The sequence below is a fragment of the Carettochelys insculpta genome, chromosome 7, assembly GCF_033958435.1.
Source record: "Carettochelys insculpta isolate YL-2023 chromosome 7, ASM3395843v1, whole genome shotgun sequence".
NCBI classification, from domain to species: Eukaryota; Metazoa; Chordata; order Testudines; family Carettochelyidae; genus Carettochelys; species Carettochelys insculpta.
The window spans coordinates 43,035,320-43,051,699 of record NC_134143.1 but is presented as its reverse complement, the minus strand read 5'-3'; the positions used below and the strand labels follow the sequence as shown (position 1 = coordinate 43,051,699).

The following is a 16,380-nucleotide window of genomic DNA, read 5'->3' as shown; positions in this document are numbered from 1 at the left end:
GGGAAGGGAGTATACATCATGATGATTTTGGTCTGACAAGTACTACTTTCTCTAAAATTTTTGAAAGCATACATTGTTTTCCCAAGAAGTACTTGCTCACCTTTTAATGTATTTGGGTTTTTTGTTTGTTTTTGTTTTGTTTTGTTTCCCCCCCCCCCCCCTCCAATGTGACCTAATGGACTAGATACTGAGTTGGGTGGTATAGCTTCCTTTCCTGGCTCTCACTGGCCCACAGTATGATGTGGTGCAAGTCAGATCACCATACTTCGATTGCCCCCCTAGTATTTACCCTTCTTTGCAAAACAGTGGTGGGCAATCAGTGGCCCATTGGGGTTCTATGCATAGCCGAAGAGACATTTTGTTTACTGTTGCCCACGTGCAAGGTTGCCAAATTCTGCCCGTTTCTATGTGCATAGGTTTTTCCCTACTGGTATTACTGAGGTGACATGCAAGTAAAGGAAGAGCAAGTGAAGTGACTTGCATGCTGATTGCACACAACATTGACTGTAAGAGCCATGCAGTCCCACTGCATCCAATCATAGCACACCCTGCAAATTCTAGGTGCACAAGTGCAGTTAGTACAACTATCCTATCCTGGGAGACGCTCTTCATTATAACAATATTGCAATCCACTGAGATGATGGAGGGCCACTCATTGGGCCTTCTCAGTAGCCAATGGGTGGCAGTAGTAACTTCTGATACTGTATTTTAAAATAGGTTGTCAATTTTATTCTTTAATAGGACTCAACTCTGAAAGAGATGGGATGCACCATACTGTCACCAAGTACAGAGGAATAATTACACTGTACAGACATCAGAAAGCTGCATTTGCCATCACAAGTAGACGAGGTCCTACACCGAAGGCTCCAAAAGCCCAAATTGTAGACCTTCCCACAGGCAGTAGTGGAAACATTATTACAGAACTTGATGAGGTAAATACCTTTTAGATCTTCTTTGCTGATTATAATTATATATTATATAAGACATGTTCTTCCTAAATGTATCTATATTTTAAGTTAGAGATTACACAGAGGAGCAATAATTTTGCTGATTTAAAAAAAAACCTGAGTCCATCTTTAATTTCATTTTGTAAGTAGCATGATGAATTTGTTTAATTGTAAGCAGAATTAAATATATGTAGTGGCATTAAGTTTTAGGCCTGAGTACGAGAGACATGTCAAGGGAACATGCAGAGTTAATTCTCAAGTTGTACATCAGAAGTGTGCTCCCTCCCTGATGTCTGTATATGTTGGAGGAAGGACCAACAACTGCTCAATATGTATAACAGAAATTTTGAGATGGAGCCAAAAACTTCTTTAAAACAATGTGTGAATCTCACACATTGTAATATGTCAAAATTATTTTTACAAGTGTTGTATTAACTAGTTAATCTGAATGCATCCCATATTATTCATTAAAATCTACTTCTAAATGATTTTATTTTAATCCATTGTAATTTAATATGTAAATTTGTGATTAGTGCTGCTTCAGGTACCAAGTGGAAGTAGTGTTAAACTGATATGTATAATTATATGACTAGGTAGTCTCCAAACAACTGGCCACCTAGCAAATTAAAGAAAAAATCAGAACTGCTATGTTTCACAATAGACTAAGCAGTAAATATTAGTTGAAAAATATTATTTCTAAGGTAAGGTCACCATAGTTAAATGACAAAAGTTTTACTACTTCTATGAGTGGTCCCCATGGGTGCTCCATGTTAGGTGTTGGGCTCGCCCCGGCGCCGCAGATTTGGAGACTTCCAAGCTGTATCTCATCTGATCACACATGCACAGATGCGTGCTGGTCCTACGTGTACATTCAGTCACGTGCGCAATCCGGTTCCCATCAGTTCGTCTCAACCGCCAGTGGCTGCAGAAGGACTTCACTTCGGCTCCAGCGTCTGAAAAGATAAAAAACCGTTTACTTGTTTACTAGTTGCGAGTTCTTTTCTTAAAAAAAAAAAAAAGGTGTTCTTTAAAAATCTTTTACTGTAGATAGTTTAAAAAAATAGAGAGCAGCTGCTACTGTGGCCTTATCTCTAACATAGACTGGTTGCTAAATCTTATCTACAGACTGTTTGTTGTTCCTTAGTACCCATTAAGCACCCTCGTTAAGGTTAGACTATGGTAAGTTGTTCAAACAGAGAAAGATGTCCCCACCGGGCTTCAAGAAATATGAGTCATGCCGTGAGGCTATGCAACCTCTGACGACCATAGCTAATGTATTGGTTGTCTGGGTGAGACCCACGTACCTCAGAAATGTCCTCACAGCTCTAAACTGATTGCTAGAGCGAGGAAGGACAGAGAAATGAGGCTGAAAATTATTTTATTTGACAAAGCCCTTCAGCCTGAAACCACTGTATTATCTCCTCTGGAGGGCCTGTCAGTGCCGCTAAAATGAAAGGCAACCTCTCTGACCTCCTCAGGTCATAAGAGAAAGAAAGTATCCTCTACTCGATCCTTGCCCGTACTACCTATAAGCAGGACGAGCGAGGCACAGAGCCGGGACACACTTGCTGCCAAAGGAGGCATAAAGCCCAGAGAGCAAAAGAGAGTGCCCGGGTCTCAGACTTTCAGGGATGCAGCACAAAAGATCCTCCAAGTGCCTAAGCGGCAGGTGCTGGAGACTGTGGCACCAAGAGAATTGGAATGGGGACCTGCAGTGCTGAAGACCTCTACCTGTGCAGAACCGCAGGCCCAGGCACCAAGTGTGGAACCACCTGCACTGATACCCACACCAAAACCCACGGCACCAGGCATAGCACCATCTGTATCAGCACCAACTCACCTGTCTCACAGTGAAAAGCACATTCTAAGGCTTGGCACCAAAGCCCATCGCCGAACCTTCTCATTGTACCATCACCTCTCTCTCCAAGCTCTCCTCCTCCTAAAACGTATACCGGAGCGGCTGTTAACACAGCCATCATCTTTCCTGAGACCGCCGGCTCCGCTCCTGTGGCCCCCCCACTCCCTGGCTCAGGCACCCTTCACCTGACGTACATAGATACCCCTACAGAGTATCTCCACCTATGTCCACGTTGTCCAGGAGATCTCACTCCTTCTATCATCGTAGATACAGGCAATGCTCATGCTCCGGATCCTCATCACCAGGACCATGTCCTTGCCACTATACACATCCATACTACCATGAGAACTATCTTTGCCACTGATGCTACTCAAGGTCCAGGGATAGATCCCCACATCCATGTCCCTCATACAGACAGTCCTCATCCCCTCCTACCAGGAGGGACCATTTTTCCACTCTGAGAGAAGGCCCAGAGCCAGTTATTGTCTCACCCCCCACCCCTTGGAACGCTTGGGGGAGTGGGCGTAGGAACAGACAGAGGCATATGAGACAGATGCCTCCTCATCCTCTTCAGATGAGGCAGTCGTCCCAGGAAATATCACCTCCAGATGACCTTAGACAGTTTCAGGACCTGTTCAAGAGGGTGGCCCAGTCCCAGGATATACAGATGGCAGAGGTACAAGAGAGGCAGCACAAGCTCTTCAAAAATCTGAGACCTCCCACATCATCAAAGATTGCCATCTCTCTGGACAAGGCCATCACCGAGGCTGCCACAAACATCTGGCAAACCCCAGCTTCTATTCTGCCAACAAAAAAAAGAATAGACAAAAAGTATTTTGTTCTATCGAAAGGAATAGAGTTTTTATTTAACCACCCCCAGCCAAATCCCCTTGTTTGTTGAGTCCTCTCAACAGATGTCGAAGGCACCACAGTACAAATCCACGGTGTCTGATAAGGATGCAAAGAGACTGGACTTATTCGGGCAGAAGGTATATTCATCTTCCACCCTACTGCTACGTATGGCCAACTACGCTACACACCTCTCCAACCATAATTTTGATAATTATACAAAACTCTTATCACTCATGGACTGTCTCCCAGATGACAAGAAGCCCATCCTAAAGGTAATAGTTCAGGAAGGATATGTGGCCTCCCATACAGGAGTCCAAATTGCGTTAGATGTGGCAGACACAGCAGCACGCTACATGGCCACTGCAGTGGTGATACGGTGAGTATCCTGGCTTCAAACATCCGGCGTTCCTAAGGAATTGCAAACAAAAGTTTGAAGACCTTCCCTTTTGATTGGTTTCAGTGAAGCTTTGCCCTGACTTGGTCCTCCACTCCATCAAGGATTTGAACTACGCTCAGAATGCTGGGTGTGTACACTCCTCCTTACAGGAGAAAAAGGTATTACCCGTATCGACGTTACACCTATCAACCTCTGCGCCCGCAATAGCAACACGGCTATGACCAAGGGCACCAACAACATCAAAGGCCACCAAGACGATGTCTCTAGCAAGGCCATACTCCCGCACCACAGACAACCAGGCAGCAAGTTTGACTGCTGTGTCGAGGACCACAACGCCACAGCCATCACTCAGTGCCAGCAACCACCTCAGCCTCTGTTTCACCACCGCCTCAGACCATTCTACCACCAGTGGGGAAGTATCACTATGGACAAATAGGTACAGGAAATTATTGCTGCGGGATATGCCATCCCATTCCACTCCCTACCACCAACAAAATCCCCTACCCAGTCCCTCTTCAGGGACCCCTCTCACAAGACTCTGTTGAAACAAGAGATCGACCACCTCATCTCTATAGAAGCAGTAGAAAGATCCCAAACGAGTTCCACGGGAAAGGCTTTTATTCCCAGTACTTCCTCATGGAAAAGGAAAACAGGAAGCTGGAGACCAGTCCTAGACTTAGGGGCTCTCAGTCAGTACCTCCGCCAGCAACGTTTCAAGATGACCACATATATTACTTCTGTAGTTACAGCACTGGACAACGGGGAGTGGTTCACAGCCCTCGACTTACAAGATGTGTACTTCCACATAACCATTCACCCTGCACACACCCACTTCCTTCACTTCACTGTGGGTACAAAACATTTCCAGTACAAAGTTCGCTCTTTGGCCTGTCTTCAGCGCCCATGTTCTCTACAAAGACACTCTCAGTAGTGTCGGCTTATCTGCATCATCAGGATGTATTCATCTTCCCATATCTGGATGACTGCCTCTTAAAAGGCACCTCGCAGGCAGACGTGTTATGCATGATAGACATTACTAGGAAGACATTTCATTTACTGGGCCTTGTCAACTTCCAAAAATCAACGACTGACCCCACGCAGGACATAGGAGCATATCTGTCTACTGTATGTTTTCATGCTATCCAGTCTCTGATACAGGTGCTGGTATGCAGCCCCACAGTACAAGTATTAACTTGCCTGCAGTTTTTGGGGCACATGACTGCCATCACATCTGTGGTGCAGAATGCCAGACTTCATTTTTGCAGCCTCCAGCAGTGGCTGGCAACTGCGTACATGCCAGTGATACCTTTTTGTGAGTGGCATGTGTCACCTCCAGCAGAGGTGCAAAAGTCTCTGAAATGGTGGACAGACCCCAGGAATTTGCTGTCAGGGATCCCCTTTCACCAACCACAAACCACAGTTTTTCTCACGACAGATGCTTCCTGCATAGGTTGGGGGTTGCACATGGGAAACAGGTCAGTGCAAAGGCAATGGTCCCACACAGAGATGGCAACGCACATAAATATGCTGGAATTACAGGCAGTGTTCAATGCATGCAAGCACTTCCTCTAATACCTACAACACAAGGTAGTTGGGGTCAATACCGACAACATTTACATCATGTATTATATCAATTGACAGGGCGGGGCCAGATCCCATGAATTATGCACAGAGGCCGTCCACCTGTGGAACTGGTGCATTGCAAACAACATAACCTGAAGAGTCTCATACTTACCAGGCACCAGCAATGTAAAGGCAGATCAGCTGAGCACGCATTTTGCTCTTGACCACAAATGGGAGATCTGCTCCAATCTGCTTCACTGCATATTCAACACATAGGCTTGTTCGTGACCCACAACAACAAGAAATGTCATCAATAGAGTGGGCATTGGCCTGGGCTCGTTAGGGGATGCCTTCCTACTATCATGGAAGGGCCCTTTGCTGTTCATGTTCCCTCCTACAATACTTATCCACAAGGCCCTGGAAAAGGCAAGAAGGGACAGGGTATGCTTGATACACTCAGCCCCTGCGTGGGACTGTCAACACTGGTTTCCTCTGCTACAATACATGTCATGTTGCTGATCACTCCCCCTCCTGCTTGTACTGGACCTCCTCACGCAGAACCGAGGAGTCTTGAGGCACTCTCAGCCTCAAATACTATGCCTCAAGGCATTGCTAATCCCTGGCTCAACGTCCTGGAGGAGGTATGCTTAGAAAGAGTTAGAGGTCTTAGAATGCAGCTGATGGGCCACTACCTGGAAAACGTACGTGTGCAAGTGGAAGCACTTTACTTCCTGGTGTTTATCCAAACAGGTGACACCCCCACCCCTGCCCCGGTTCCCATGATTTTGGATTATCTACTGGATCTAAAACAAGGGGGACTCTCCTTACCATCACTAAAGGTCCACCTATCACCTATATCGGCCTTCCACCACACAGTGGAACCGTCAACTGTCTTCGCCCAGGCCATTACGACACAGTTCCTAAAGGACCTCACAAATTTATACCCGCCTCCCCCCAGAAGTTGATATCACCTTCATGAAGTTTACATCTGGTCTTGGACACACTGTCTAGACCACCCTTCGAACCCCTAGCCACTGTCTCTCTTTGCCTACTTATCCTAAAAACAACTTTTCTTCTCGCTATCACATATGCTCGCAGAGTAAGGGAGCTGGCTGCGGTAATGGCGATCCCGCTCATGCAGTTTTCTCCAAGGAAGTGGTAATAGTAAGTTTACATCCTGCATTTCTCCTGAAGATCTCTTCAGAGTTCCACATCAATGAGCGGATAACTCTACCATCCTAAGCCTCACAACTCGAATAGGGAAGTGCGGCTTCATGCACTTGATCTGAGAAGGGCGCTGGCTTTTTATATGGACTGAACCAAACCCTTCTGAAAGACGGATAGTCTGCTGGTGTCTCTTGCACCCAGGTCAAAAGGGGAAGGACTATCCTCACAAAGAATCTCAAATATCACATCCTGCATTATGATTCTGCATTACGTCAGACCCCTCTTCTAACTCCTCCCAGGGGTCACTCCACCAGAGTGATGGCGGGCTCGACAGCCTTCTTTAGAGGAGTCTCCCTGAAGGACATTTGCAGAGCAGCAATATGGCTGTCCTATGACACGTGCGCCAGACACTATGCAATTCATCGGTTGCTGGAGGAGGATGTACGCCTTCCAACAGCAGTCCTCTCAGCAGCAGGCTACACATGATCCGGTACCCACCTCTGTGTTTTTGGGCCACTGCTGGGTGGTCACCTAATGTGGCGTACCCATGGAGACCACTTGAAGAAAGACAAGTTACTCACTTGTGTAGTAACAATGGTTCTTCGAGATGTGTCCCCGTGGATGCTCCACTACCCACCCATTCCTCCCCACTTCAGAGTTCTGCTTTATATTTTTCAGAGGTATCCGAGGCGGTTGGTCGAGGAACTGGAGTGGACCGGATCATGCACGTGACCGAAAGCTCACGAAGGACCAGCGCGCATCTGCGCATGCGCAATCTGACGAGATACAGCTTGGAAGTCTCTGATCTGTGGCACCGCGGCGAGCCTGACACCTGATGTGGAGCACCCATGGGGACACATCTTGAAGAACCATCGTTACTACACAAGTGAGTAACTTCTTTTCTACTCAATGCTAACTTTTATGCTTGAATCTGGACATTTTAGAGGCATAACAGTTTTGTAATTACACATTATTTTATTACCTTTATTATAAGCATTCTACAAATGTGCTTTTGTTTAAGTAATTAAATGAATTCATTTACAGTGTTCTTCCTTTTTGATATTTTAAAAGTTTGAACTGGCTATCTTCTGCAGAAGTTTATAATCTGTAAAGTTCACAAGAAATGAAAATAGATTAATATTTTGTAAATAACTTCAGTCATTAAATTGGAAATGGCAATTAGTTCTGTATACTCAATAAAAATATAACTGCTCTCTAAGGTATTTTGTGGGGAAGAGATACTCGCTGTGCTCTCTCAGGAGAGCAGCAACTCTGTAATGCCAAACATCTTATTGTGTGGCTCTGAAACTCAAGGGGTACATTTACACTAGGGAATCTTAATAGAAAAACAGTGTGAACTTTCTTTATACTCAGTTTAAACCTGCTCCATGGATATACATGGCAGAGGTTGGCATGCTTATCTATGCTTTGGCTTCTGAAAGTTGAAACAATGGGTGCAGATTTTTCACCAGGGTAGTTAAATGCATGCATAACTTGAAGCAGGTGAGTAGTCTCCTTTTAGTAGAGCTACTTTCATGCTTAAGAGCTGTGCATGTATTTAATGACCTTGTTAAACTGGGACCTAAAAAAGAAGGAATTACTAACTGGATGCTGCATAGTAATCATAAATAGTTCAATTTGTCCTCCCACATAATCTCACCAGTAGAGAATGTGGGTGCATGTACTGTGATCTTCTAGAATCTTCTGAAGCACAGTAACCATGAAAGCTGTTTTCCCATCCCTTTCCCTTCATACAGGGTTCCAAAAGTATAAAAGTGGGACTATCCTCCAACTGTCCTTCAGCACCTTTTGTTACCAAAGGTGCAGCTAGATCAGACTGCACTTTGAGGGATTGTCTATGTGGGGAAGTTGTAATGATCAGCAAGTTAGATGGTGAATTTAAAGCTAGTAACTATTCTTCATGAACTCTCTCTGGAGATGTACTTTCCAAGTATTAACCGTGTGTGTGTGTGTTTGTTTTCTTTTTCTTTTTTTGGTGGTTTTTAGCTCCATACATTTCTAAAGAGTATTAAGCTAGTAACTGGATAGGATGCTTTTTAGAGCACAGTAAAAGTTCCCACATGAGGAGTTTGTGCAGAGTAGTTAGCATGCACTGGCTGTTCCAGGCTTTCTCCCATGTAGACAAGACCTGAGTCTTCCCATGGATGAACATAAATTTATAATGTGTCTACAATTCATTTAAGTTTGTGTGGTGGGGAATTCTTAGTTTTTTGGGTTTTTTTTCCATTTTTTGTTTTTGTTCAGTTTTCAGATTTTAACGCACAACCCTTGCTTGAATGTAATAAACATAGCTTCATTTTTAAATTCTTCTAATCTGCTGCTTCTCTGAATCATTTGAATTGTAGGCTCAGAAGCCATATGTTGTACAGAGGAGAGGAGCTGAATTTGCCTTATCTACTATAGCCAAACATTTTGGTCCTGAAATGGTAATAGGATTGCCACATCTCTGGGATGCTATGGTTGGTCCATTAAGAAATAATATTAACCTGAACAGTTTTGGTATGTACACTTCTTATTCTGTTTTTGGTTTTATGTTTTATTTTGTTATAGTGCATGTATTACCTGAACCTCATCACCTTTTTGTTTTAATAGATCGAAAGTCCTTTCTGGAAAAGGGAGATATTCCTGCTCAGGAATTGGTCAATTCTCTACAGGTGTTTGAAACAACTGCAGCTTCAATGGATGTTCAGCTTCATCCTTTGGTAATTAGCATGATATACCCAAAAGGAATTTTGTGACAAAACAATTTGTTCTTCTTTGAGTAGTTTCTCTATTGGAACTCCACCGTAGGTGTCGGGTTATCCTATGTGGCAGATGAGAGATTTTTCCAGCAGCCGTCTATTTTGGGCTGCACACGTGCCAGAGGTGTCCTATGACGTGAGCACCTTTAATGAGTTGTGCACATGCAGCCCAACACTCCTCAGTTCCTTCTCTGCCATCCTCAACTGCAGATGGTGCTCCACATCATTGTCTCCTCATGCCTCTTAAAGACAAAAATTATAGGTTCTAGTCAGTTTAGTTGTTTGAAAATCCCTTACATAGTGATTATTTAACCAGAACATATTTATTCTCTGGGGAGGGAAGAAAAAGCTCTGCGAGTAGTTGTTGTGCTCCTTTGCCCTCAGTTGTTTGGAGTGTATACCCAATTCACCAAAATGTATATATCCCATTGCTACAATGCCAGGATCCCTGAGATTCAAGAAATGTGGTGCTTATTGCAAACCAGTGCCCATCTCCAGTGGCCATTCATCCTGGGGCCACTGCCTGGGGGAAACACACATCCCCCAAAAGTGCTCTTATTGTAGCAGCCTCAAAGTGAGAGCCAGGCTTAACAGAGAACTTTTTGCCTCAAGATGATCCCTTACAGTGAAGTCGCTTCAGCAGACACACCAGGAGGCTGTGCATAAAACATAGAGCTAAAAAGAAACCTCTAACTTCCAAAACAGCTAAGAAGCAGGCTAGCTTGTAAAGAGAGAGGTATCCCTGGCAAAAATCACAATCTGCAATACTGACCTCCTTAAGACAGAGCAAAGGGGGCATCTCGGTAGTGGCCCTGTATGGGCCTTTGCCAGTATTGAATCAGAGTCAAGAAACTTGGTGTCCTCCACAGCACCAACCAATACAGCACGGAGCTTGGCACTGACAACAATGCCAACTCCAGTGCTGTCCCCACCAGCATCAATTTACTATTTGGCATCCAGAACCAAACCCGGCATGATGCTGACTGCAGCATGCAGAGTGGAATGTGGCACTGACCAGACAAGCTCCACCACGGTTTCTCCACCAGGGAGACACAAATCTCATCCGTGCTGCAGTCCCCACTCCTTGCCATTAATCAGTCACTGGGCCAAGTCTCTGATTACCTTCCATTGTCTCTTGTGCTGTCTTCCACCCATAGTGAAGCAGACACAAAAGAGCATGGAAGCAGATTGTTGTCCCAATGTGTCAGCAATCCCCAGAGCAAGCACACCAAATGTAGCCCTCACCATGCTTCGCAAATCCAACCATGGTATGGACAGCCGTGGCCATCCCCATCTTGCTCCATGGGACCCGTCAGCAAATTTATAGGGGATTACAAACAGCTCCTTCCACTCCAAAAAGATGGGTACTAATGTCATCTCCATCAGCACTGAGCATCCAACCCTCAGAAATGTATGAGGAGGATGTTCACAACTAGGATGACACTTCAGACACACAACCTGAAGAAACCTCCCCCCCTCACATTTCCTCTTCCTCTCCAGATGAGGCAGTGATACCAACAATGCCCTCACCCATTTTAAAAGGGTGGCTACAAATCAGGAGATTCCACTCCATGGGGTCCAGGAAAAGCAACACAAGCTTGCCCCAGTTATTAGTCTATGGTGAAAATCAAAATTGCACTTCCTGTAGATGAACCTGTAATGGAAGCCTCAGACAATATATGGCATATGCCAAGCATCTGCACCACCAGCCAACAAGAGAGCTTATAGGGAATGTTTTGTGTCAGCTAAGTAGATGGATTTCCTCTTCTTACATTCGCAGTCTCATTCATTAGTTCAAGAAGCTGTCCACCAGCACAGCAAACAAGCTGCCCCACAGAAAGGACTGCAAGAAGCTAGACCTATTCAGTAGCAAAATATACTCATCCTCCACTCTACAGTTTAGGGTAGCTTACTCCTCAGTACTACTGGCAAACTGACTACTCAAACTATACCAACCTGGAAGAACTTGTGGCTGATCTCTCAGAAGAGACGCACCCCATGCCAAATCCAGTTGTATAGAAGGAACAGGGATCAACAGCATGCACAGCACCCCAGTCAGCACTAACCACTGCAAACTCAGCTGCTCAAACCACAGCAACCACAATAGTGATGTGAGGTTATCCTGGCTCCAATCCCCAGAGGTACCGAAGGAGTTGTAAAACAAGGTGGAGGGGCCTACCTTTTGATAGAAATAAGCCTCTGTAAAATCTGATGAGGTCCTTCATGCAATGAAAGACTCTGGTTATGCCCTTTTTACATTTTAGAATATGTATGCCATTGATCAAGCTTAAACACTACACGGCTTACCAAAGACCCAGGGAACCTGCTTTCCATCACCAACAACAGAGGCAATTTGAATGTAGCAGATCCAAATGGAGATCACAAAGAAGGAGACCCCCTCAGAGCCAGACATCATTTAACCAACCCCCCCTCATAACAGTTTTGGAAGGTTTGATTTGAGGACTTGCATGACCTGCTCCAACATGAAGTGCTGTCACAGTACCAACAAACCTTTGGCCACCACTTACTTGTGTATTACCTTGCTCGGATGACCATAACAACGGACTGATGGGTACAGGCAGGATATGTCATACCTTTTTCTCTACATTTGTCATACCCTGCTCCCTTCCCTATCCCTCCTTGGGGACCCCTCTCACAAGCACCTTCTATAACATGAGGTAAACCACCTCCTAAAACTTAATGCTGTAGAGCAGGTTCTGACCCCAAACCAACAGAAGAACTTCAACTACTCCCTCACACAGAAGAAAAGTGGAGGATGGAGAGCTATTCTGGACCTTCTAAAACTAAATAAACTCATACAGAAACAAAGGTTCAAAATGGTTACCCTAGCTGCTGTCATTCCAGCGCTAGACAAGGGGGACTGGTTTGCAGTCCTCAACCCCCAAAATGGTTATTTTCATACAACAGTATACCTGGCCCACAGGTGTTTTCTTAGATTCGCACTAGGCCATGATCACTGCCAATACAGAGTTCTACCTTTTGGTCTCTCTACAGCTCCCCACATTTTCTCTAAAACATTCAGTGGTAACTTGTACTTGAAATGAGAAAGGGTTATGATCTTCTCTTACTAGGTGATTGTCTCATAAGTCTCCCCCATACAGAGATAACAAACATAGTCCACAAAACCAGTGAGCTCTTTCAAAGACTGAGACTTTTGATAAATGAACAAAAGTCGACCCTTGAACCAACTCTAACTGCAGGCAATATCAAAGGTCTACTAGACTTCAGCCAACGCAGAGCATTCCTACTACAACAACAGTTCAGCACACTTGTCACACTTAGAAACACTGCGACAATCAGTCCCACACTTCAATACTGTCCTACCTACAAATCCTGGGATGCATAGCAGTGACTACTTATGTTGTCAGATTTGCCAGACTCCACATTCATTGCCTATGTAGAACAAAAAAGTAGTCTGGTAGCACTTTAAAGACTAACAAAATAACGTATTAGGTGAGGAGCTTTCATGGGACAGACCCACTTCTTCAGACCATAGCCATACCAGAACAGACTTAATATATAAAGCACAGAGGTCCAAAAATTGTTATCAAGGTTGACAAACCAGAAAAGCAGAGGAGCCAGCCTTGATAATGCTAGTGCTGCACATGGCCCACTGAGGATCATCCTGTGGCCTGCGGACCCTCTGGCTATCCCTTTTCCCCCACATGCCTCTCTTGCAGAGAAGCACTGCATTTCCTTGCTCCTCCCCACTATTCCTCCCATTGCTTTTGGAACATACAAATTTTTTGATTCATGCTCTATACTTGCTCCTCCTTTCAAGAGCTTGAAGAGCTGCAAATCTGAACACAACAGCAGACATATTAAGCGGCCACTTTTCTGACAACCACAAGTGGGAGTGTCCCCCTAGCACAGGGGTCTGCAATCTGGAGCTACATGCAGTTCTTTAAGCACTTCTTTGTGGTGCCTGATGCTATAATTGCAAAAGTTTTAAAAAAACAAACAAACAAACAAAAAAGCGCAAACTCACTCCTGATTATTTTTGATAATTCGGTCAGCATCTAAAAGCCCAACAATGAACAACTCTTAGCTAAATAGCAAGCAATATGTGAGCTCAAAACAGTGAATAATTTCCCCTCTAATATGGTGGGTGGGTGGGTGGGTGTGCGCTTTTCTCAAAATAGGGATTACAAAAAGTATAGTCTGTTATTTATTAAGGACTGTATTGTATTCACATGAATTGTGGCTCTTGAATTTGATTTTTTTTTTTTAAACCAAATTAAAATTTATATTTAAAAAAAAAAACAAAACAAAAAACGCTCTTCTTGTTCTTCTGGCTGCTGACCCCTGCCCTAGCAGATATATCAGAAGGGTAGATGGACCTGAGTAAAATACTGTGCAGTCACTTCTGGGCCCATTCCAGACACATCAGTTGGCCTAGCAGTACTATCCTCCACTCTCTGTACATGATTCCAAATCCTGCCTTCAGTAGTCACCTACAGTGGCACATCCACAGGGACACCACTTAAGAAGTTTATTTACCTTGTGCAATAATGGTCGTTCTTTTGAGATGCTTGTCCCTGTGGATGCTCGGCAACCCTCCCTCTATCCCAACACTTCAGAGTTCAAATCCTCTTCTCAGCAGTAGAGAGGGAACAGATGAGGGTGGGGAGATGAGCACAATCCATTAAGGCATGTGTGTGACCTGACAGACCACAGCTTGGAAAAAATCTCTGATCTGCAGCGCTGGGATGACCCTACAGTGGAGCACCCACAGGATTGCTCATTTCAAAGAACCATTGTTACTGCACAAGATAAGTAACTTGTTTTCATTGCTATTGTTTAAAGTACTGTTTACAGTATTTGAATTAGTTATATATTTATATTGCCACTAGTTTACTTGTGTACTCTTCTTTTTACTCATACTAGTCCCCTTAAGAAAAGAGACCTCCTCCTGCAATTTTTATTTAGCTTTTAGATATAAAAGCTTCTTGTAGTATCCTGGGTTGGTTTGTTTTGGGCTTTTTGTCCAATGTCTCTTCATATAGAGATTGATTCTACATTTTGTTTTATAAGTCAGGCTAGGTCAAGAAAACTTTTTTTGTTTGTTTTTCTGTTTGTTCCTGTATCCTCTCTGAAGCATTTGGAAATATAGTTTGGTGGCAATATCTGAAATTCAAGCTGCAGTACAGTTGGCATGGTTATGTCAAAAGGCAACAGTATGCTCCTTGAATTTTAAATGTTTTTTCTTGTTCAGAGGTTTCCAAATTCTGTCGGGAGCTGAATGGTTATATGGGCTTGTCTCTTCTTTGCTATTAAACTGCTTTAAAGTATAGATACAAAATTTAATTATTTTCCTGATTCTACTTTTCTGAATAAGTAGTTGTAGTTTGATTCAGGAATGTAAAATGATTTAAAGTGGAAAGAAGAGTGGTAAATACAATTATGAATGGACTAGGAGGTGGTCCAGTATTTCCCTATGTAGTCAGCAAAGAAGAAAATTACTGAAAAGGCTCTCCTACACATGCCAAGATTTTTAAAAAGATCCAGAAGTTAGGCTCCTAATGCCATATCTAGGCATGTAAATCCATGCAGTCTTTTCAGAAGTGTTGCGTGCTTAACTCTCACAGATAGCGATGATGCTTTCGTAGCTTGCGAATTCTTTTCTATCTGTAGAACACTTCTTAGATCTTAAATTCTGGTTTTAAAACTTCATACATCTGTCTTGCTAACTGACTTCTTGCTGTTCTGGAGAGTGTTTACTTGCTGCTTTTATTCGGGGCAAATAAGTTTAGTCTTATGTCTGTAGGTGAAATGTATTCTTTTTCTCCTCCAACATCACTGCATTCAGAAGACTTGAGATATAGGTATCTTTATGACAGTGACTAGGATACAATAATTGATAAATAGAAAATATAGTCAATGTTAAGATCTGACATTTTTTCTGTTTTTCAGTTGATACAGCATTTGCCTCATCTTTATATGTGCCTTCAGCATCCGAGCACTGCAGTAAGACACATGGTTGCTCGTTGTGTAGGTGTCATGAGCAAAATAGCTACCATGGAAACAATGAATATTTTGCTGGAGAAGGTTATTCCATGGCTGGGAGCAATAGATGACACTACCAAACAGGAGGGTGCAATTGAAGTACTTGCTTGTATCCTTACTTATATTATCTAAAATGCTATTTTTGTAGTGCGAAACATAGGGAATGAAAGTAAAGTTTTTGTTGTGTTATCCTAGTATAGGACATTGAATCATTTCAGTTTTACCCTCGAATGGGCTTTTTTTTTTTTTTTTTGCCTCTGCTCAGGTTTTAGTAAAAAAAACATGAAAGAGGATTGCAGCATTTCCTTCCTTGTATTTCAGAAACAAGAAGAGAACCCAGAAAACTGAAATGCAACAAGTTTTTAAATTTGGTAAAATTGTAGGCTTATCAGATAATGAATTTATGGCAAACTACCACAAAATATCATCAAGATCCATAGCTAAGTAGGTTATCAAAAGAATGAAACATATTAAGTGCCTGATTAAGAACTTGCAGAGTTATTTAAGTAAGATAAACATTCTATAAGGGATTTAAGTCCTTGTACTTAGGACATAAGCCAACCACTAACTGCCCACGGTTCTTGCACCGCCTTCTGTCTTTTAAGTGTAGGATTTCAGATTCTTCCTTACTGATGTGATCCAATGAGGCAATGCCTACTTGCCAAAGAATATGTACAAAGGGTTGTTCATGAAATGATTGCATGAACAATCTTCAAGACTTGTAGAAACTGCTCATAACCAAAGAAAACTTTGCTCTCAAATGACTGAAAATAAGCAAATTACCTTGATTTATTTACATGTGAGGTA

The 16,380-nt window shown here is 43.3% G+C and overlaps 1 protein-coding gene across 1 annotated transcript in view; it reads left to right on the top strand.

Annotated features, from left to right (window-relative positions):
• The window catches only part of BTAF1 (B-TFIID TATA-box binding protein associated factor 1), a 104,141-nt gene that overhangs the window by 50,559 nt on the left and 37,202 nt on the right, over window positions 1-16,380 (top strand). The window contains exons 21-24 of the mRNA XM_075000416.1: window positions 742-932; window positions 9,151-9,304; window positions 9,398-9,507; window positions 15,481-15,682. Coding sequence (XP_074856517.1) covers window positions 742-932; window positions 9,151-9,304; window positions 9,398-9,507; window positions 15,481-15,682 — 657 coding nt within the window. The remainder of the gene's footprint in view (window positions 1-741; window positions 933-9,150; window positions 9,305-9,397; window positions 9,508-15,480; window positions 15,683-16,380) is intronic.